General features: G+C 36.6%; 1 protein-coding gene across 6 annotated transcripts in view; it reads left to right on the top strand.

The window, feature by feature from the left end:
* EBF1 (EBF transcription factor 1) overlaps positions 1-25,082 on the top strand; it is a 388,671-nt gene that overhangs the window by 351,645 nt on the left and 11,944 nt on the right. For all 6 annotated transcript variants that reach the window (XM_039330252.1, XM_039330250.1, XM_039330251.1 and 3 more), the window contains exons 12-14: positions 19,509-19,574; positions 21,716-21,893; positions 23,521-23,700. In XM_039330252.1, the coding sequence (XP_039186186.1) occupies positions 19,509-19,574; positions 21,716-21,893; positions 23,521-23,700 (424 nt within the window). The remainder of the gene's footprint in view (positions 1-19,508; positions 19,575-21,715; positions 21,894-23,520; positions 23,701-25,082) is intronic.

Raw genomic sequence — 25,082 nt, 5'->3', positions numbered from 1 at the left:
ATCACATTCCCCAATAATTTACTTTGGCGGGCTTTCTAACGGAAACTTCAGCCCACCAAACTCAGGCAGCAATGACCTTAGTTCCCAAAGGACAATTTATTGTTTTGTTTAAACTTAAAAGTACACACACACACCCCTTCCAATTCTGTGGCAACCTAAAGCAAAGTAGAAATGGCTTCAGCCAAATTCATTTGCAGCATTGACACTCCAGTTGGATAACATAAATGTTAATGGTAAATTAACCACAGTGATTCAATATCAATAATAAAATTAACGAATACTAATTAATACTCAAATTAGCATTAAATATTTTAACATTAATGCTAAAAATATCATCTAGAAGGAATGTTGTTGAACAAGTCCCCAATTCCTGCGGTAGCCTTCCTATATAGAAATATGAAGGAAATACAATGGTATTTGTTGAAACAAAGAATGTGGATATTTATGAACTGGATTGTGAGAATTGTACCATAATTATAAAAATGGTTTGTTAGAGAATGCTAGGATTTTTTTTAAAAAAAGTCAAATTGGTAAACATGAAAGCCATGAAAGCCACTGTAGTCAGGCACTGAAGATTTAAAAAGAATTAGCTGAATATATTAGGTCTCAGTATAATATTTTTTGTATACACACAAAATACAACAATCATTTAGATAAGATTTTGCCAATGGGCAGTTTTCAGGTAAACTGAGTCATAGAAATGTGGGAGTGACAGTGGCAATATTTTTGGAATGCTGAAGAGGACATCACAGGTATCATGTAGCTAGAAGTGGGTTAAAATTGATAATAAATGATCTTCATGGTTATTCCATTATCATGAATACATAAAAAATTAAGCACATGTATGGCATTCCCGTGCTGAATGTACATTGTAATTGGGCATTGGCACCTGAAATTCTGGACTTGTTTTAGAAAACAGAACACATGGCCACTTCTCAGTTTTTTCTCCTTTGAAATGAAGGTCTATTTTAGCTTTAAAATAATAGCAGATGTTATTCAGCTATCTTGTTAAATTGAATAATACTTTGGTAGGATGTTTGATTGCTTCATTTGACAGTATAGATTCAGAGAATGGTTAATTCTGCAAAAACTGAAGGTTGAATTTGTGTTTATCTTTTAGATGGGGTCAGTTAAAAACTTGATTGTCATTAGACGTCTGTTGTGCTGTTTCTCGAAGCTGGAGCTTATGTGGCCATATGTCGTATCATTTGGTTGTCTGAGAGAGAATAGTAATTATTGGAGAGATTCTACTCCAGAATGAACTATCTAATAGGGCACTTTCATTTGTTATTTGCTTGATTCATCTTGTATAGTTGGGCACTTACAATATATATCATTTTTTTTCCTCAATGATCTTGGAAATACCTTTCTTGTAAAATGGGTCATCAGTACTACTTTCGTAGTGATATGACAAGAACTAAAATGTTATGATTTTTCTGCATGAGGCATTATACTAAAACCACATAGGAGGAGATTATGTTGGTATTGTGAAAAATCCAAAATCAGGGATAACTCTAAAACAAAGACATTTTGACAACTGATAGTCACAGCCATATTGGAATTGTGCAGGAGAACTTCTTCTTGAAGGTCAGCAGAAATATGTAAACATTCCATGGCTTTTTCTCAGTGGTTAGTGTTTACTCAACAATTGAGTACAACAGATTGTGCAATTTAGAATCTATGATTAAAATCCTTAGCATACAAAGGATAGAAAGAGCCATACAGATCACTTTGCTCTTGGACCATGTTCTCTTAAAGCAAAAGACCAAGAGCAAGGATTCTGAGCATGGGTGCAATGTGTAGTTGGTTGGTTACTGCTTAATACAAACAGCTTGACTTAGCCTGAAGCACAATTTCTATCGAGAAGGAATTAAGATTGTCCATCTAATAAAGTAGACATTTATCATATACAGGATCTTAGAACAGTGATTTACAGGAGATAACACAGCATTTGAAATTGTGTGATAAGGGGTTTGGAAAACATAAAAATAATAAGTCAAAAATAGGAAGGTGATATATATTCAATGGACCTTTAATCAGAGTTTAAGTGATTTTCCCTAAGTGATTTTCCCACTTTCTGACCAGGGTCTTTTCAGTGGTTTGGCCACAGGGATTGAAACATAGGATAAAAAGTCTTTGTCACTGAGAAATAGCTGTTCACTTTGATTGAACTACTTATTTAAAAAATGTAATGTCATACCTTTAGATGTACACAGACAACAAGTTGGGTTCACGGGTTCAGTTGGGCTTGCTGCTGACGTACCTACCTCCCAGCTGCGTTGCAACAGCCCTTCCTGTGTTGCTGGAGTCAGTAGCCGGGCTGGCGGTGGAGTTCCCCAGACTTATGGTACTAGGGGACTTTAACCTACCATCACTCGGCGATCGCTCAGAGGCGGCGCAGGAGTTCATGGCTTCCATGGCAACCATGGACCTGACCCAGATAATCCAGGATCCGACTCATAGGGGTGGTCACACACTCGACCTTGTGTTTCTCTCGGGGCAATGGAGACATGATCTGGAATTAAGGGGAATAGAGATCTCACCCTTGTCATGGACAGATCATTTCCTATTGAGGCTGGACTTCAGAGCATCACTCCCCCATCGCAGGGAGAGGGAGCCAACTAGGTGGTTCCGCCCCAGGCGCTAATGGACCCAGATCGGTTCCAGGAGGAGCTTGGGGAAATACCTGACTCCCTTGTCCACAACTCGTCCGGGTCCCTGGAATGAGGCGGCGTCCGGGGCCCTGGATCGAATTGTGCCTTTGCGACCTCTCTGTGGTGGTGGTCCCCGGAGGGTGCCTTGGTTTACTGAGGAGCTCCGGGAGATGAAGCGCCACAAGAGACGTCTAGAGCGACGTTGGAGAGCCAGTAACTCTGAATCTGACCGATCACTATTAAGAGCCTATCTTAGGACTTATTTAGTGGCGATAAGGGCGGCAAAGTGTGTTCACTTTTCTGCACTTATTGCGTCCACAGAATCTCACCCGGCCGCCCTGTTTAGGGTGACCCGCTCCCTTCTTAAAGTGGAGGCGGAGGAACCCTTGCAGGGGAGAGCTGAGGAGTTTGTTCAGTTTCTCTTGGACAAAATCGCTCAGATTCAGAGAGACCTGGACTCTGACTGGGCAGTGCCAGCCGAGTTGCCGGGGGCTGGTCTTAGTCATGTTATCTGGAGCGAGTTTGAGCCTGTGACCCCTGATGAAGTGGACAAGGCCATGAGGGCAATGAATGCCGCCACCTGTTTATTGGACCCGTGCCCCTCCTGGCTGGTTTCTGCCAGTAGGGAGGTGACACGAGGCTGGCTCCAGGCAATAATCAATGCCTCCTTGATGGAGGGGTCTTTCCCGCAACCTTTAAAGGAAGCGGTGGTGAGGCCCCTCCTCAAAAAGCCTTCCCTGGACCCAGCTGTTTTGAAGAACTTTCATCCTGTCTCCAACCTCCCCTTTGTGGGGAAGGTTGTAGAGAAGGTGGTGGCGTCCCAACTCTTGCGATCCTTGGATGAAACTAATTATCTGGACCCTTTTCAATCTGGTTTCAGGCCCGCTACAGCACTGAGACTGCTTTGGTCGCACTGACCGATGACCTCTGGCGAGCCCGGGATAGGGGTCACTCCTCTATCCTGGTGCTTCTTGACCTCTCAGCGGCTTTCGATACCATCGACCACGGTATACTTCTGTGTCGTCTCGGAGAGGTGGGGGTGGGTGGCACCGTATTGTGGTGGTTCTCCTCCTACCTCTCTGACAGGTCACAGTCGGTGTTGGCAGGCGGACAGAGATCGACCCCTAGGCGTCTCGATCATGGGGTGCCTCAGGGCTCGGTCCTGTCCCCCCTCCTTTTTAACATCTACATGAAACCGCTGGGTGAGATCATTCGGCGACACGGGGTGAGATATCATCAGTATGCGGATGATACCCAATTACATATCTCCACCCCGTGTCCTTTCAGTGAAGCAGTCGATGTGATATGCCGGTGCCTGGAAGATGTGAGGGTCTGGATGGGAGTGAACAGGCTTAGACTCAACCCTGACAAGACCGAGGGGCTCTGGGTCTTGCCTCCCAAGGGTCAACTGGATGGTCCATCATTAGTCCTGGGGGGGAGCAAATTTACCTCCCTCAGTGCAGGCACGCAACTTGGGTGTCCTCCTGGACTCACAGCTAAATTTGGAACAACATCTATCGGCTGTGGCCAGGGGGACCTTTGCCCAGGTTCGCCTGGTGCACCAGTTGCGGCCTTATCTGGACCGAGAGGCTTTATTCACAGTCACTCATGCCCTCGTCACCTCAAGACTGGATTACTGTAATGCGCTCTACATGGGGCTACCCTTGAAGAGCGTTCGGAGGCTGCAGTTGGTTCAGAATGCAGCCGCGAGAGCGATTGTGGGCACGCCAAGGTACGCCCACGTGTCACCTATCCTCCGCGAGCTGCACTGGCTTCCTGTGGGTCTCCGGATGCAATTCAAAGTGTTGGTTATCACCTTTAAAGCCCTTCATGGCATAGGGCCAGGTTACTTACAGGACCACATACTGCCGCACAGTTCCCAGAGACCGGTGAGGTCCCATCGGCCAGAAAATGTCGGCTGGCGGGCCCTCGGGGAAGGGCCTTTTCTGTGATGGCTCCGACCTGGTGGAATCAACTTCCCCCTGAGGTTCAAACAACTCCCACCCTGCCGGCCTTTAAGAAAGCCGTTAAAACTCTCCTGTTCCGGCAGGCCTGGGGCTGATGTCCCCGGGGGGGGGACATGATCGGACTTGCGGTATGATTGAATTATTTTATTGTCTTATTCTCGATGATTGTTTTAATTTTGTACGCCGCCCTGAGTCTTTTGGGATTGGGCGGCATATAAATAAATTAAATAAATAAATAAATAAAATGATAAAACACATGAAAAGATGCTAATCCCGTAAAGACATTTTCTTAATGCAGTAGTTCCTTTGGAAATATATGTGCCAGAATTTTGAGGAAAGCAACAAAGACTGCATTTGTGTATTTTGTTCTGTGGAGCTGAAAATATCTAGCAAATTGATCCTGTGGGAGTAATAAATACACATTACTTTATCTTGTACTTCATGTCTTATACCCCTGAGCCTTGATAGAACAACACCACTTAATAGACTTTAAAAAAGAGTAATTACAGTCATTGGTTGTGTGATTTTTCAGCCCTTCCAGCCCTGCCTGACCTTCTAATTTAGCTTACCGTGTCTAACTAATGCATTTATATTCATCTTTTATGAAGCATGTGTAGTACAAAATTGACTTTGGAGCTTGTAGCAAGCTGTCTTACTAGTCGAATATCTGGTTAGTCCTACGTATATTCTGAACTGGGCATTTGTACAGAAGAGTGAGCTATAGGCTTTGTTTGGGTTTGGGGTTTCTTTTTATTTTCTGGAAATTCTTAAGTAATATGTAATATATAATGTAAATTTTACTTTTCTAACTACCTTCTGAAAAGTGTTGTATATACCAAGATTATTTACAGCCAAGCATAAATGCAAAAAGATGCAAGTGTTTCTAAAAGGGTTATCTCAAACATTTTTTTTTACTTCTTAGAAATAGGTCAATGTCCAGATATTTCTTGTTCTCTTTTAAGAAGGATGGTTGGATAAGGCTACTCTGTGCTGATTTGTATGCAAAACTGACAGCTTAGGAGGTGATTGATGCTGCAAAATGTTCAATATCTATTTAGTCCAATTTGTACATGCACATTAAGAAGTAGCTTAAGAAATGGCTAGAGGAATTCCCTTCTGGAAGAGCCACCCCTGAGCTAGCCAGCACACAGACCATGCTCTCTGCTGAGGACTTCCATAACTTTCTGCTTGGTTTACATATCCACTGAAGCACAATTGTTTTCTGTGCATTTCTTTTCCCACCATATGGTTTCCTCATTACTATACGCTAAGGGTCCATATGGGGAACTTATGAAGTGAACTGTACTCATTTTAACTGCCAGATGAGCAGCAAACTTAGCTTAAGTCATCTGCTGCTGCTTTTATGTTGTTATGGCAACAGAGCAACAATAAAAACTTCTAATGTACTGTAAGTGTTTCGGATCATAGTTTTTTAAATGCTTGTCGTAACTGTCCTCTAAAGTGAGAGTGCTTGAGCCTCTGGTATGACAAAGGGTTATTGCCAGTTCCAGCAGGTGGCAGTAAAGAAATCATCCTCCCCCCACTTGCAGAAGTAACATAATTAGAAAGGAGCCTTTTACAGATGTGTTGATGTCTTTGCTGAATTTGTGGGTGGGGGGGGTGGCCAAAGTGTTGAAAAAGACTTTCTTGGATTCCTATCAGTTGTTTAAGCAATACATTTGGATGCTTCTTTGTGCATGCGTGTTTTCTTATTTTGAATGATTCCTTCGCTTCAAGCACTGCACTAATTAAGAGCACCTTAAAGCAATGGAAGTAGACAGCAACATCTTTAAATATAAATCATTTCCACCTCCACAGGCCAGGTGATATGTTGCATATCTCTGACTCCCTGTCTACATTGCCAGTGAATGTTTGCAGTTTCCCTTCATCAGTTCACATTAGCCTCATGCTGAATATTTAAAGACCGAACAATTTAAGCAACCCAAGAAGAGACACATTTTCTGTCAGAACTGCAAAGGCTCCCCCGATCATTATTTAGTAAATCAGGCATTTACTGGTTTACTTGTGCCCAGAGCTACTCAGCACAACTATGTTGCAGCAAACATTGAAATCTGGTCTCCAGTCACATGGCAGCCCTGTTTCCAATTGGAGAAATGAAACAGAAAATTTCCCTCCTAGCAAAGTATTCAGGCTTAGTCATTTATCCTAAAGGAAACCGAGTGGCACATAAAAGCAGGAGTCACCGTGTGCTGTACAGTGTATTCTAATTACAGTAATACTGTTTTAGCATTTTTATGGGTGCGCAACAAGCAATTTAGATATCGCATTTGTAGCCTTTAATCTTTTGCAAATATCAATAATATGGTGTTGCTGAGGAATGACATGAAAGAGTAAATGGAACAACTAAGATACAGCTCAGTGGAAAAGATGCATTCCTTTGATAACCAGTTTATATATGAAAAACTCTACAGGAGTCTGGATGCTGCTTAGAGCATCCAACTATGTTAGCTCTTTAATCACTTTGAACATTGCTTGCCTGGTCTGCCTTTCTCATTATGAATGTAATAAATTATAGCTTGCACATGTTAAATGCACACTCTTTTTATTTCTCTACATTATATAACTGGAAATAAAGTTTGCATGGAAAAGGTTTGTAGCATCTTCCTGGAGTTGGAATACTTTTTGCTTGAAATTCTGAAACCAGTAGCCAGACAGATGTAGATAATAATGTGCTAAACTAAAGCACTGAAGGGTGTTTCATATTTTACCCTGCTTTCCGTTACATCTACAGTCTGGATCTACTCCACTATCAATATAACTAAGTCCAGATCCAAACTGAAAATGCAGGGAAATGGATGAATAGATTAAATATTTACCATTGCTATGTTTCCTGATTTAAAAAAAATCACTAAAATTGTTTGTCCCAGCTAAGTACATGATCAGTAATTATTAGCATAGTCTCCTATATATGTCAGAAATACATATGGATAAAATTTACAAACAAGGCATTGGACATCCAGAACTGTCTGCTAAAACATTTTTTATAGCATACATTATTTTGCTTGCGTCAGTTATGTCAGCAAGATGTTTAGACTAGATCTGCCATTTTTATCAACCTAGTAAGTCCTTCCCAAGAGTCTAGGATAAGCAATACTGTTGTTTCATAGTGTTAAAGGTATCATCTCAGAATATACGTTGTTCCAAATAAAGATTAGCTTTTGCAGTTGACTGATAATGATTTTGTCAATGCCGATGAAGTTAAAGTGGCGCTCCAGATGTTTTGGAATTGCACCCAAGGCACTTATTATTATTATTATTACCGCATTTGTGTTCTTTTGCCCCAGTTCTACTTTTACTTGCAGGTCTTTATGTTTTTGTAATTTTTCTCTAGTTCTTTGTCTTCCATTCCACTATCTCCAGGTACTGCAATGTGCTCTATCCCAACTTTTCTGTTTTTCTTATCAACAATTATTAAGTCTGGGGTGTTGTGTAGCAGATGCTTGCCTGTTCAAATTGTAAAGCACTGTATGTTAGAAACCTCACTAAAAATGTGGGAAATGTGGAAATGGATTATGAAAGATGTTATATGGTGATTCTATCTTTAAAACAAAGTTTTCACCTACTGGAGTTAATAAATCTCCATTTAGTAAATGATTTAAGGTACTGTACCAGTCCACTTATTATAAACTGCCAATTAGTGCTGTTTTATTATCTTATCACTATAGTCAGTGACATACAAACCGCTTCAAATTCAAAACATTTTGACCATAAAATGTCTTGTTTTCAAGTTCAGAACACCCCATTTTAAATTTGAAATAGATGACCTGAACGTTCTGAAAATATTCTGAATTCAGAATAGCCTCTTTTAAAGTTTTAGAATTTTAAACAGTTATTTCAAACTTGAAACAAAGTAATCAGAACAGCACTGGAACATTTTTGTTAAGGTCAGAAGAAAAAAAACTTTTGGGTATTCAAAATATGACATTTCAAATGTGAAATATTTTGGATTTGAAACTTTTACAGACTGTAAGCATCCCTCCCTACTACCTGATAGTTGTCAAAACTTCAGCAATATCTGAGCAACATTAAATGAGACATGTACCATGTACTATTTTGAGCCAAAGGCCTGGCTAGAATATTATGGATCTGAGGAACAAGATAGAAGAGTGTTCAAAGATGGAAGATGCCTTAGAAGATTATGCTCAAAAGGACAATCTCTATCTATATGTGTAGTGTTACTTTCTATTTCTGTTTGACTTCAAGGGTCATGAATTTTTTTTCTCCCAAAGAAAAAAAATCAAACGTCTCTCACGCACACATAGTCTGTCTTAGCTCCTGACTGTGCCTTTAAAAATATACAAAAAGTGGCGGGCCCAAAAATGGCCTGAACTTCTTCCTGAGGTGATTCCTTTGTTATGAGAAAAAAGCCCCATTGTTTATCTGTTTTCTACTTCCTGGTGTTTGAAGAACCATATTTATTTATTTATAGTCTCAATAAGATAAGGGTTGATGCAATATCCACTAAAATTAGTAACTGCTTAGTTAGGTATGTTGCTAGGTCAGGTTCACAGGGCTTATCTGTGTTATAAAGGGAATGCCATTCCTTCAGTAAGTTCCTCTCTGGTGCAGAGAGGTCAAAGGAGATGCTTTGCATGTTTGGGGAGTATTCAGTAGATCAAGTACACAAAGCCAGTTGCTTTGTAGAGGCTTACATGCATATTGATTTTTACAGTGTTTACCGATTACTCTCATGGAGATCCTCAGTGAACTTGATTCTCAGTGAAGCTCTGGTTTTTCACCATAACAGTAGCTTTAATCAGTACAGGACTCATAGAATCAAATGACATTTCCTATGGCTGTGATAAAATGCACATTTTCCTAGCAACCTATTTGGGTGCAACAACATTTAATGATCAGGAACAAAACATATAGATTCCCCCCCCCCCAGTATTCAGTGAGAAGATTAATCATCCTAAATTAATTTTACAGTAAACCTAATCTTAATTATAATTATATCTTCCTTGTATGCAAAGTAAACTATTTACTCTTTGGGATTTCTAGCAAAATTCTTGATATAGCATCCTTTCCACAAATGTTGGAAAATATATACTACTGGTTTAGCCTGTTTGTTTGTTTGTTTAATTAATTAATTAGTTAATCAATCAATCAATCAATCAATCAATCAATCAATCAATTATTACATTTATATGCCTCCCACCTCACCAAAAAGGCAATTGATTTAGGTGAGTCAACCATGAATGTGTTTCTAGTAAAACTAATAGTGGTTCATTGTGTTATTTATGAAATGGGACTCAGTTTTAGCAATTCCTTAGGACATCCCTGTTGCTTGTTTAAAGTCAAGATCAAAAGATATATAGTGTGCTTCTTTAGAAGAAATATGAGCATCGCATAATTTATAGAACCCTGGAAGTGGACAGTAAAATTTTTGTTGTTGTTGTTATGATGATGTCATTTAGTAAAATGTACAGTAAAGTCTTTTTTCTTCCTTAACAAACAGAGGGGTTTACAAACTGCATTTCATTATAGATATTTGAGCAAAGGGATACAGTAATCTGTTTTACAAAGAAAAAAAACAGACTTGGTGATTGTTTATTTGTAAAAATCACCATCTGAACTAATAGGTTTTGTATTCTTTATTTATTTATGTTTATCCCACTTTCATTATTATTTTTAATAAATAACTCAAGGCAACGAACATACCTAATATTCCTTCCTCTTTATATTTTCCTCACAACAAGAACCCTGTGAGGTAGGCTGGGTTGAGAGATAGTGACTGGTCCAAAGTCACCCAACTGATTTTCAAGGCTAAAGCAGGACTAGAATTCTAGGCCAATGCCTTAACCACTATTTTAATTGAGGCCTCATACCATAGTTAGGATTCACAAGTGGTTCACAGAAATGAAAATTTACACTCAATACATGCATCAGTAATTAATTCATTTCAATTATCAGTGAAATACTTGTACTATTTTATTTATTTATTGATAAATACATTTATTTATTTCCATCTCAAAAAAATGACAGAGCACCAAATAATTTTGATACCAATTAAGCTAGTTAAAAGCACAATAAAAAGGAGAATAGTCCCTAACAATATTAACTAGAACTAAAACAAAATTGCCTGATATTTTATTAATAAAAACCAAGTATTTTTCTTTCTTTGATAAGAAACATCTTATTTAAGATATATTACTTCCTTAAACCGTAACATCTTGGGACTGCAGTATGGAAACTTAGACTTTCTTCCAGGACAAAAAAATACATGTATTCTACCATTACTGTAGTAATCATGTCTGAAAAATACATTCATGCTTTCAGAAGAAGGAAGAGGCATTTGGCCCTGGCTTACAGAGCCTACAGAATAATTTATTCAGCTGATTCACAGTCACTGCCAGCTGTTTGCACTTATTTATTTGAGGATAACAAATAATAAAAATATTGACAACAACTTTGTGGTCTCTCCACTTGACATCTATCTATTAGGTATTGTTGTTGTTAATTGCGAAGTCGTGTCCGACCCATCGCGACCCCATGGACAACATTCCTCCAGGTCTTCCTGTCCTCATTAGGTATTATAGTAAAATAAAATTAAAATACAATTTGACACAATGAATGACTGTCTATTTATCTGTCTTTCTGCCTGCCTATCTGCCTATCTAATCTTTGGTCTTTTCCTCTATCTCTTACCCTAAGGTTTTTAACAATTGCTTGAAAGAGAATGTAATTAAGATTAAATGCAATGATAATTATCACAATTCTAGCCTTTGTTGGGGTTGATATCAAATATCTTATGCTCCTGATATTCCTGAAGAAATTTAATTCATCCGTTTATATAACTGTTTGTGACATCTGCTTAGAGAAATTAGTTTTTGCCAGATTTTTAGGACTGCATATTCAAAAATTAATCACATCTTTCTCTTGCTGATAATAAGAAAGAAAGTTGATGAAGTGCTTTAACAACATAAGGCAGGGAGCACTTCAGTAAAATAGGTCTGCTTCAGCTGAAGCCTCTCAGTGCAATAAAATACTATTAAGTTCTTTGAACACAGAGTTATAAAACATAATTGTTATACATTTGGCATTTTATGTTTCCCTAGAAATTACCACTTGGTATCTAGATGTAAGCTGTGCATTTTCTTTTCATTTCAATCGGTTCTGAAGTGGACCTTTACTGTAATAAGAATGCCCCTTCCAGAGACTTTTAAAAAATTATTCCTATTATAAAATGTAAGTGAGTGTACTCATTTGTAAAGGTTATAGTAGAGGAGGGAATGTTAACACTTTAATATAACATACTCCTCTGCTTTTTTAATAAGCTCAGCCTGGGCAAAATAGAACAAAATGCTACCAGAAATCAGAAACATCATCTTTTTCTTTTACTATAAATCCCATTAAGAGTCAGTAGTTAAATAATTCCAACAACCTTATTCTCTCTTGAGAGTTCTATTTTTCTTTTGAAGGATTTTTTTTTAAAAAAATACAACCTATATTCTACTCTTTCTTGTAAGATTAAACACAATCTTAGGGGGTGTATGCCAAGTGTTGGTAAGTACTATACAACAAATTTTAAGTTCAGCTGATTAGAACTTTTTATATGTAATATAGGTCACAAAAACTTCATAGTGAGAAACTCCTTGCGTCTTCGTGACAATCCATGTGTTTGGGAAAGCAACAGAAAGGGTCACTAGAAAGAATAAAAAATCCTTGGGTTTCTATCAAATCATATTATTACATGTTTTGGAGAAAGAGTCATGTGATCCAAATAACAGACAAATAAGATAATACATTTTTTAAAGCTGATGTACCTGCTTTGATTGGAGCCACAAGGAAATACCCAATGTCTCCCAAATTCAGTGAATCTTAAACTCTGTGTTCTAGTTGCCCTGTTGTCTTTTCCATGATGGTTTAGCCATAGAAAATATGAATTACAAGTAGCAGAAGTCTATGTTCCTATTTTATCTCATGCTTCACAGACTGTTTTCAAGAAAGGAATGCCAAATAATACATAGGGAAATACATTGAAAAAGCAAGAATTTACACTGCATGGTATTTTTCCTTACAATAGCAACTACAGTAGATGAATTGCTTGGTTTATTTTTTTCCCCTTCCTTGCTGAGATTTTACCCCTCCCTCTCCCCCCTAGTGATCAGGGCACTGTTTTCTTATTTATTTGTAATATATTAAGGGCTCGATTCCTGCAAGCTCTTACCCTTCACTATTTAAAAATTGCTATTTTATATATGCTTACCATATTTCCATATTCAGCTTGGCTCAGTATAGAGCAGATGGCAAGGTCATTCAGTAAGCGTTTATGTTAGTGCCTAAGGCATCAACTGCAATCTTTGGCTCGGAGGAAGACTGAACTGGTTGAGTACTGTTTACACTGAGAGCAGTTTTTTTTTAGTGACTGAGGTCTTTACCATCACCAAGTGCATGATATTTTAAATTAGATATATCAAGGAAATTGGAACTTTTTACCTGCTAGAGATTACCCTTCAGGGTCCTGAATTTCATTATCCACAAGATTCCATCAGACATGAGTTTTCTTTAAAAGCTCAGATGGAGCTGTAGAGTTTGAGTGGGTAGACAAGGGGATAGTGCAGACCATGAGATAAAAGGGTAAGCCTGGTAAGACATTTTGAAGAGTTAAATCAGAAAAATAGGTGTTATGTTTCGGGTTCAGTGAGGCATTGACGAGGCAATTGGTGCAACAAGAACTCGTTTATTAAGTTAACAACAGAAGCGGCCGTAACTGCCAGTAAACCTCTATTTATGCCAGCGTTTCTCAACGTTTGTGTGACGGCGACCCCCGCCACACAAACGTGCCACGCATGCGCGGGGCCGCCCCCATGTGCAGCGCGCATGCATGGGGCCGCCCCCATGCACAGCACGCATGCGTGGCGCCGCCCCCTGAGGGGGGAAAATGGCGGATCGCATTGTTAGGCGACCCCCGTAAAATGGTCGATCAACCCCAAATGGGGTCGCGACCCATAGGTTGAGAACCGCTGATTTATACAGATCACCGCTAGGCAGCAGCCAATGGAATTAAAGCAGTCTTTCCCGCTCAAACACAAGCTAACAAGTATGTAGACAGTCAGTCCGGAGTTTAAATGGATACAGCCATTTAAGCATTTTCAACAGTTCCTAAGCAATTTACATCAATACATAACAATAGGTATGAGGATATGAGCAAGCACCTTCTTTCTCATCTAAAGTCATAACATTTTGGGGGAGGGATTGAGTCTTTTTTACATTGTTAATTACCATTTAAAAGTGCTCAAGAAATTAGAGTACATGCTCACACATAGACATGCATACACATAGAGTGTGAATATTGGATTGATAATATGTTGATACTTTATCATTTAGTGTCAATAGTATTTTGTGTTATTTCATACTACCTGTATATGAGGGTTATTTCTTATGCTTCTATCCAGATAGGCATGTCAGAAAAGTGTAAGTAATTTTTAAACCTAAGAAAGAAAGAGATCATATAGAGTGGGCATATGTTTTACATGGAAAACATTTGTTACATGTTTTACCCTGGTACATGAAGTAAGATTCTAATATAAAGGGATCTGTGTCACTATAATAACTAAAATTTCACAGAGCTTTTAGTCATATTTTGTCTAAGTTAATCCCACATGGATGAGATTCCTCAATCAATTTGCAATCTTCTGATTTAAATCTGAGGTTTTCAAGACCTGCTTTCTTGCAGAATCAGAACTTGTATTAGAATATAATGTGGTGTATTGTTTTAGCATGAATGAAATAAGAAACTAGAAGTCAGAATTTATCAGCTGCAAGTAGCATATGGAAAATATAAATGATATTGTTGTCATTAAACACTTCTATGAAAGATGAATGATTTCTTGGTTAATTTTGACACAATACAATGCTAATAGAGTCTTAAAAATATCGTATCACCCCTGGGGCTTCAGTAATTGATAAGCTTCATATCTTGTGGACAGTTATTGACTGAAAATATATTACCTGCAAAAAACAGTTCTTTGAAGGTGGCTCATTGTTAACATTAATCACTTGTTATAAAAAAAATCAGTATTTACCTGCAACGTTCTTTTTGCCCATTTCTTAATTGATTTAATTGTGAACAGAGTGATTGAGCCAAGAAAGCCTTGAACAGTTATATAAGATATTATACAATCATGTTAAAAGCAAATGACATGCATTGATGAATTCTCACTGGTACTAAATAAATATGGTGTTCCTGTGTAATTTACTCCAACTTCCAAACATTATTTCCACGGATGTATGTCTTTGCTTCAGAGTTATATCTCTTATAATATCACCCCAGGTACATTTTTATATTTGAATCTTTGTGTTGTTTCAGAATGGAAAGATTGACTGAGTGAAAAAAGTTAAAGCATTTGGATATCTATAATAAAATAAATGGAAGGTTTGAGGAAATAAGATCATTTTCACTTCAGTAATTATTTGGATAATTAGTACTGGATTTCTTCTTCATCTTGCTTTCCTTTTAGAAGACAGCCAACTATTTTCCTAGCCTATTAAACTATATTCTGAAATAATAAATAAGGTAAATGCAAGAAACATTTTTGTTATTGCTTTGGATCAAACTGCATTTTGTGTGTGTATACACATACATACACATACACACACATCTTTGTAGATTAATATATTCATAAATTAAATACTAGCTGTAATAGAATTATATTGTTTCTGAAATGTTTAAGATAGGATATTCCAGTTAAAACACTCTACACAGTTGTTATTCAATTCTTTTAAATGGCATACTTTAACAGAAATTGTAATAATTGAAATTTAAACACAGATAAATCAATCAGCATTATTATAATGGTAATAACCTACGTAATTTATTAGTTGTATTATCCTGTCCAAAGTAAGCTTACAGAAAACACCATATGTATACAGTATATCCAAATTATAAAAGTTTGGATTAGATAGACAGACAGACAGACAGACATCTTCCTTATCACATTACCGTTTCTTGCTGATTTTACAAAACTATTATGAATTACTTTGTAATAAAAGTTACATAATATCAGTTAATAATCACCAAGCCACAGATCTTCTTTTTGTAGAGTTCTCCTTGCTGATGTCTCTCAATTGAATAAGAAAATCCTCCTTCAGAAATACTTAAAAGTGTAAATCAGTGCCCTTTCATACATTCCTTTTTTAAATCTTTATTCAAAAACCTGAACTCCTTTTTTCTCTTCCAACCTAACCAGAAATAGCTCCTATTAAATTCTGAGGCTCAACATAAACCAGCAATCATTCTCAAGAACAATCCTAGTCAATAAACTCTTCCTTTTTTTTTTTAGAATAAGTTTGTCTTGCAGATGGCTGATTGAAGACTTTTCTTTCAGCCATAATTCGTTTTCCCCTAAACTGTAGGGATTAAAGTGAACATATAGCAAATGCTTTCTGACCTCCAAGCTTTCCGTTTACAGACTACTAACAGCCATTATCCACAGATTTATTTTCTTTACTGAAAAAAAGTTAAGTAAATCATCTCATTTATCATCTTTGACTAATTTTTCAGGGGTTAGTGTACCACTTTAATCTCAACAAACCTTAGCCAATCCACGATGACATAAAAGAAACAAATATAGAATACAGAGATAGTGCTTCTATTTTTCCAGAAACTCTCTTAAAAATATTAACTGTCTGATTCTTAAATGAATTGTTTTATTACTAAAACAATTCATTTAATGTCCAGTAAGTATGCCTAGAATGAGAGCCTGATAAGTTATCAGTTGAAAAGGAACATGGGCTAGGGTCATGAAAAGGAATATGCATTCCTAATACAATTAATGCACTTGGAAATGTTATAATTTGTTAATCCAAAAACAAATAATAAATGTAGGTATGTGAGTGTATTTACAGTTCTCTAGTATCTATTTAAAGGCAACCTTTTTGTGGTGCCCTTTATGCAAACTTTCGGCAGCACAATATTGCTTTCAAAGGCTTAGGTATTTTTTTTTAATATCAGCTATCTTCTTACAATAACATTCAGAAGGTTAACCAGTACACTGGAATATTTTATATACTTTTAAGTACAATATACAATCTATGATTAAAAAAAAACCCAGCCATAATCTTGAACATGCTTTAGCCCCTTAAATTGTTAAAGCTGCAGTGCCCTTTCAATCTACTTACATAATGTCATAAAATATACATTTCAAGGTAAATGAAGTCAGCTACTTCAATTTAGTCTCTCAAACTAGTAGTAAATGAGAGGTTAACACTATGGTGCCAAACCCATTATTGAGTAAATTTAGCACCTTGGACAGCTCTGTAAAATCTTTATTGCTTTCCTGACCTGCTCGTCATGTTCTGTCTATGTGTTCAGTGGCTCTCAGCTCTGATTGAAAGGCAATATATTAGATCCCGAACACAAACACGCTCGGGGCTACTTCGCTGTGAACATAATGACATGGAGGTGAGAAAAATTTTCTGGTCACTGCAATTCAACCATCTTGCCAGTGCTGTTGTAGAAACAGTACTTTCTAGAAGTCTTTTAGGCATCACATTGTATTTGAAGTCAGGATTGTGCTCATAATTGGGTTGAAACCAAAAATGTTTTTAAATTACATTGATTGCTGTGTAGAATGTTTCTATGTTAACATTGAATAGAACAGAAAAACTAGCATTTTTATGTAAAAGCTTAAAATTTACCTGACAAGATTTTTTTCCATAATTGTTTTACAACATTTGACAGTGCTACATAAAGGAAAGGTGTTATTATGTGGTGATTTTGTTAAGAAAACATGAAATGTATAGGCAATTCCTTGTTATAAAAAGAAATGCAACCTAAACATTGACAATATGTAAATTGTAGAGATGCTTATCTAATATAGTCCAATGATAAACTATGAGGAAAGTGTCTGCAATTAGAATTATTTTATTGTTGATCTTACCAACTATTAAGAAATTATTTCTGAAGAATGGAAGTTTAGATTTCATGTAGTTACATTAAGATAGTCCATAAGCCATACTGTCATATGGAGATTCCATTGGGGGAATTAAACTGGTCCAAAGTTAATATTTGATTTACTCTGTACATATCGATACTCAGACTTAAAGCAAAATACAAGTTTTATTATTAATTTGGGCAAAGGTATAAGACATATTTCTCATAACAATAAGAGAGATTTGTCATTTTATAATGAATGACATTATGCAATGGCTGATGATGTCACCTGGGATAGCATTACATTTCCAAAATCATCTTGTCTGGACAAGATGTTTTAATTTACTAGGAACTAGAAATCAAATGTGGCAAGCTGTTTTTTTCCCTTCTATTCTAGATTTTTAAAAAATCTTTTACAAGGCAGACTTAGCTCACTGATTTTCTAAGTAGCTTGCCTGAACTAGCAGGTCCTGATTCCATATGGGTATCATGTGCATTCAATTCATACACTTGTAAATTATTCAGTACTTTGGTCAGAATGCATAGAGAGGACAAAGGCAAGAGCTAGTGATCTTTTCAGAAATAAATAGTTTCAAATGTATTGATTTAAAACCCATCAATTACATAATGCAGCTGGCTGCAAGCATTATGAAAGGGACAGTGTGCTGTAGTTCTAAGAAACGATAAATGTGTATGGGAGTTCAAAACATACTTACAATCTCATTTTTAAATTTAGGACATCATGTATATCGTAAGTACCCACTGCAATATGCCAATTCTTTTAGCGTATATTGTAGAGAATTTTAAATTGAAAAATGCTAATATGCATCTAAAAGCTTGTCATCTGAAGAGTTGTTCAAGGATTTTGAAGAGGTTATGGTGACAGCAAAATGAATGCAATTATATCTCTCCTCTGATAAGAGACTATAGTATATGAAAATTGAGCATTACCACTTCTTTTAGTTAGAAAATCTAACTAGTGTATAAAACATTCCTAGTTAAGCTTCACAGCTTAACTCAAAAATCAGTTCTTAAAAACATGCATTTGCAAAAATATATTACAGTTCAGCTTTTATGCTGTCATACTCTAAAAATCTATTATTTTTGGTAGAAGTTGCTAAGATTTTTATACATACAGGAGGAATCAAATGTATATTATTGTTTCTGTGATGTAGAAAGATACTTGTAATTTACAAATACATTTTATTGATTCCACTCTTGTTCTTGAAGTTTTACATGCTAAAAATACAAACAGACCATTGCGCTATGCCAGTCTCAGGGCCGTGAGGGTATAGCTGGAGCAGGGAAATGAAGAAATGAGTTTAGGAATACAACAAAGATAAATAAATGAGCAGATGGAGAAGTGAGCAACCATGGAAATTAAAGTTAGGTTTATGCCTAAAATTTTGACACTCCACCCACATCCCTCCAAATTTCCCGAAGAATAACATTTATATTTTGTTCTCAGTTGCTGCTTGTCTTCAAAACCTTTCTTTCGCTTTTAAATACCAGGCTATGGCACCCAACTAGGGGAAAAAGATGAAGCATAGAACTTGGTTTTGTTATCAGATCAGAATAGCATTCCAGAGATAGCTTAACAATATGGCTGATCTGATAATGACACATTTCTATTATATAAATTAAGAGCCAAATAAACAGCATGAAATAAATTTGAACATGCTCTGGGTAACATTGATTGCAATTGAACAAAGAGATGTAGGTCTTATTCGGCAATAAACCAGCAAGCAGCTTCTGTGCAGTCAGTAGACGATTGAGTGACAGATTTTATTTTGCAGTCAAGCAGGTTTTACCTTTTAACTTTTGTGTGAACTGGATGAATTCATGATTTAGCAACATTCTGAGTTGACTAGGTACTATTGATTTTTAAGACTGAAAACAAGGGTGTGACTGAAAACAAAATTGAAAACACAGTTAGAACTGCATTTGCTTACATAAACTTGGGTAAAATTCTCCTTTTCTTTCGAACAGGAAGTAATACTCAAGAGGGCAGCTGATCTGGTGGAAGCACTCTATGGTATGCCACATAACAATCAGGTAAATGCAGCCTTGTTCATGGACAAATAAAAATAAAATTGCAAATTGGAGAAAAGTAATGAGGGTGCCATAATAGATCGAAGAAAACTTCCTACGTGAACCAAACTCATTTCAAAGTTTCTAACAGTAGTAGCATTTTAATTTTTGATTTTATTAGTTGATTTGCTTTGCTAAAATAATGAAAACACTTTCTGTGTTATTAGTATTTTATAGTTTTAAATGTGTTATAGTTTCAATAGAATTTAAATACATTAGTATGCTATCAGCTGTTTAGTAATTGCTCATGCCAAGTAGTTAACTTAATATCAGTATAAAATATAATTTACAATTTAGGCATTCTATTTAGAGCCTTTATCTTAGTGTAATTTAAGAAGTACAGGTCTAACTAATTCTTAGTAAGCCATGTCCTGATTTTATAGAACTCTTTTACAAGTTCCTTAAACTAAAGACAGATGTTTAACACTGGAATCTTACATGTCTTTCCAAAAATAAATGTACTGAAGTAAATGATGGTCACGCTCAGCTCTCTGATATCAGTATATTGGGATTAATTTCCCCATTTACAACCCTTTGTCTATGAACATCTACTTTTTGTGCATTTTGCTTTCTGGAAGATAGGTTGCTGTTCACTACAAATTGGGACTGGACTAAAGATTTTCCCAATACTTATAATTATTTGTTTCTTTCTAAGAACAAATAAATATGTCCTTATATGTAATATTTTAACAATAACCATCTTCAATCTTCTAACTTGGTCTCCATTTTACAGAATACAGGTAGTCCTTTGACTTACAACCATTCATTTAATGATGTTCAAAGTTACAACAGCAGGGAAAAAAATGACTCAATGACCGGTCCTTGCATTTACGACTGTCAGCCAGCATGTATTTACAGTGATTGCAATGTCCCCTGGGTCATGTGATTGCTATTTGTGACCCTCCCAACCAGCTTCTGACAAGCAAAGTGAATGGGGGATGCTGGATTCACTTGATGACTCCATGATTCACTTAACGACTGTGGAAAAGAAAGTTGTAAAATCAGGCATGACTGACCTAACAACTATCTTGTTTAGCAAAGGAAATTCTGGTCCCAGTTATTGTTCTTAGTTGAGGACTACCGATAGTAGCAAAGAATTGGTTCCTCATGATATCCATTACTGTTGTTCATCCCTTCCTTTGAACCGATGAAGTCACAATCTGATTCATAGCTCAATTTTCCATTGCTATGAAAGCTGGCACCAGTGCAGACTTTGAACTGATGAGTAGATTAAAAGATACTACAGGGATCCCCAACCCCTGGTCCGTGGTCCAGTACTGGGCAGCGGCATGCCAGCAACCGGTCCGCACAAACAAGCAAAGCCCTATCCGCAGGATGCAGGCAGCACACAAAACTTTTCTCCACGGAACCGGTCCCTGGTGTCCAAAACGTTGGGGATCTCTGAGCTATCAGATCAACAGCTTGGGAAAAAAAGCCCATTTGATGGTAGGAAGAAAGCAGAAAATATATTTTGCTAATATCTAGTGGCCACTTGGATTTTGATAGCCCAAATCTGATATTTCCTAGTAAGTTTTGTACAGGTAGTCCTCACAGTGCATTTAGTGATCGTTCAAAGTTACAATAGTGCTGAAAAAAGGGATGACCATTGTACACACTTACAACATTACAGCATCCCTTTAGTCAGGTGATCAGAATTCAGATGCTTGGCAACTGGTTCATATTTAACACCATTGCTGTGTCCAGTGGTGGGATTTAGCCAGTTCGTACCACTTCGGCAGAAGCTAATGTTTTGTTGCCCAGGCCCAGAATGGACTTCCGGAAGCAGCATCCACACAGAGAACCGGTTGTTCACATATTTGAATCCCACCACTGGCTGTGTCCCAGGGTCATGTGATCCTCTTTTGGGATCTTCTGCCAAGCAAAGTCAATGGGGAAGCCAGATTCACTTAGCAACCGGGCTACTAAATTAACTGCTGCAGTGGTACACTTAACAGCTGTGGCAAGAAAGGTCATAAAATGGGGCAAAAACTCCCTTAACAAATGCTTCCCTTAGCGACATAAAATTTGGACTCAGTTGAGGTCGTACGTTGAGAACTACCTGAATTTAATTACTTTCCTTCTGATCTAAACTTATGTCTTGGCAGGAAATAATCCTGAAAAGAGCAGCTGACATTGCAGAAGCCCTCTACAGTGTCCCTCGTAATCATAACCAACTTCCTGCACTCGCTAATACATCAGTCCATGCGGGCATGATGGGTGTGAATTCATTTAGTGGCCAATTAGCAGTAAACGTCTCAGAATCCTCACAGGCCACCAATCAGGGTAAGCTGAAGAAGATTTTTTCCCCCTCTTTTCAAGACGTTATATGGTAAATAAAAGGCATAATGCACATTACTTTCAACCAGCATGCTTCTTTTTCTTTTAGTGTCATATATATAGAACAACTTAGAATCCAGGCAATGTACAATGCATTTGGATAATTAATTATCTGTGAAAAGGAGCATGATAACTCGGTATCCTGTGAAGGACAGAACAGATGGTCAGTCACCCATTTCAATAAGTTGTGATCTAATAAATCTAAAAGTGAAAATCTCCAAAATTAATCCTATGATCTAAGTATGATTCCTTCATTTGAATACAGGCTCAGTTTGTAGAATGTCAGAAATAGGAAGCAGTGTTACTTAGGAACTTTTCCTGCAATTGGGAATTCTGGTCTGAGATGTCTAGAATCAGAGGAAAAGTTTCAGTAGGACAACGTTACATGTTGGGATATCATGAACTTCAGAATCTAGATAATAGTTTTATTTTTATTTTTAAACTTTTATTTAAAAAATACATTTTTTCTTTTTCTTAACAATACTATGTCCTATATCTCTTACATTTATTTACATTAATTGCACTTCTGGGATTATTATTGCATCCAGCCCACTTTTACTTTTATTAAGGGATGAGTATTCCTTGAGAACTAGTAGAACTTCATGTGTGTCTCATGCAACCAAGGCCATAGAACCCATAACCAAAAGTACAGCTATATTTTTATAAAGTATAGCTGTAAGCATGATGACAGTTTGTTTTATTATTTGTTTTACTGATAATCTTCATAGGTATTCTAATCAATAGATCTCAGAAGTCTCTGACATTGCAAAATGATTGTCCTTGCTTTAATAGTTTAGAACTAATTTAACCATTCTCCAGATTTAACAAAACAAGAAACACATTTTTCCTTTCTTTTAATACGAATTTGTCACAAATGGTTAACAAATTGCTGAATGCATGTCTGAAAATGAAGAAAATTATGATACAATGCATTAAGCTGTATCTCACAATGGCTTGCAATATCTTCTACTATCTGTGACCCACTATAGTGCATCACTATTACTTAAATATTCTCAATATTTTTACTGGTGGATTGCCACAATGGAATGCTTATGCTTCTTTTCCTATGAAAGCTTGTCTGGCACCCATGATTGTGATTCTTTCAGCACCAGACAAAGATCTTTTCTTTCTCCTCGACTTTTGCAATTTTTTTTTTCAAACAGCTTGGTTATTTAAAGCACTCATAGTAGTTTCAGCTTATACAGTTCCAGCAATCGATATAATATTTTTTATCATGCTACATTCATAACAATTTGGATTTTCTTGCTGGTTTGGATTTTTAATTGTTTATGGTTGGAATATTGAAATAATGTTTACTTTCTAATCCATTTTCTATGACACATAGAAAAATTGACTAAAGGGCACATAAGTATAAATAATGTATAATTAATTAATAAATAAACTATTTTAAAAAGCCACTCCCTCAAAATTTCCCCATAATTGCATTTTTTTTTAAAAAAAAAACCTGAAGTCTCATCCAGTTTTAGTGTAGCATAGTATGGAATGTTTTGAAATTGGGTGTAACTTTTGGTTGAAAAACAGCTGTTGTGTTTTTTTTTACTTTCTGCAAAAGGTTTTACTCGCAACTCAAGCAGTGTGTCTCCTCATGGTTATGTGCCAAGCACTACCCCTCAGCAGACAAACTACAACTCCGTCACAACAAGCATGAATGGGTATGGAAATGCTGGAATGTCCAATTTAGGAGGTTCTCCAACCTTTCTGAATGGATCTGCTGCCAACTCTCCCTACGCCAGTATGTATTAATATATATGTTGCATAACATATATTGAGTAGTGAGCTGCACATTTCAAGCTTTTGTAATGATTGAAAACATTTCAAGAAATTTACCAAATATCTAATTGGTGTGCTTAATTACACACAAATAAGATGAAGGTTGTACAGTGAGGTGTCTGCTGTTGCTGTTATTGCTTGAAAATATACTATACAGCATTAGAATATGTGAAAATGCAAATTTAAATCATATGTGAGTTCCCCAAGAGACGCTAGATGTTAATAACCCCTAATCTGTATGGAAAGAGTTGGTTAAATCTAGACCCATTATCCATTTGGTGTTCAAACTTGCAAAGCCAGAAATCAATTTAAATAAAGGTATGGTCTCAAACAACTTGACCCAAGAAATCTCCAAACTGGAGAATTTTTCAAATTTTTTGTTAATGGAGATTTATTTCCCCGTAAATACAGTTTGACTACTTTACTGTGCATAACTCTAGGAAGAGAATTGACCTGATTTTACCAGTAATTGAAAAGACCAAAAGATGTTATAATTAAAATGACTATAATAGTCTAATTAAAGAGATGATGGGCTTGCTATAGCCCATCAGGTTTATTTGGTCTACGGTTTCCAAAATTTTCAGAAATCTATTTCGAATTAGGGCATGTGCAATCCCAATGTATAAATACATGCCAGTTGCCAGGTGTCCAAATTCTGATCACATGTCTGGGGGGAGGGGAATACTCTAATCATCATAAGTATGAAAATAGTCATAAGTCACTCTTTTTCAGAATGATGATTGAGTGAATGGTTGTAAGTTGAGGACTACCTGTAATAGTTCACAACTTTATACCAAGAATTACTTTTTAATGGCCGTATTACTACCACTGAGTTTGTTCAACAATAAAATTCATTAAATGGCCTTCTTAGTCTAAGGTAGTGTTCAACTGACTAGAGCCCTCTGGAAGTCTTCCTTTCATAATCTACTGGTAACAGATGAAATTGTGGGAGTTTGACAGGATGCTTTATCTAAGCAACATTATTTGGTTCATGGTTAGAAATATTTCAGCAATGCCAAATTTATACCTCACAACTTTGTGATGTGCTTGTTCCTATTAAATCATGCCTTTTTTTGTCTGATCATCATCATTCTTAGAAGGCTTTTCCTGCCCTATTATCAACAAATATTGTTAATCAGAAAATGTTTCAATCATGACTTGAGAATTAGAAAGGTGGCATTCTTAATTAAATCAATAAACTAATTGCTGTATAGTTGCAATTCAATTTGGGTGCTTTGATTGCTCTGCCTTCACAAGTGCTTGCAAATACCAAGTGACTTTACAGTAAGACAGTAACTATCAGACTGCGAAACTTTGAACATTTAATTTCCATTAATTGATTTC

Source organism: Crotalus tigris, unplaced genomic scaffold (assembly GCF_016545835.1).
Source record: "Crotalus tigris isolate CLP2741 ecotype Arizona unplaced genomic scaffold, ASM1654583v1 scf7180000024427.8105951120:4207309, whole genome shotgun sequence".
NCBI lineage: Eukaryota > Metazoa > Chordata > Lepidosauria > Squamata > Viperidae > Crotalus > Crotalus tigris.
This window is presented reverse-complemented; position numbering and strand designations above follow the sequence as displayed.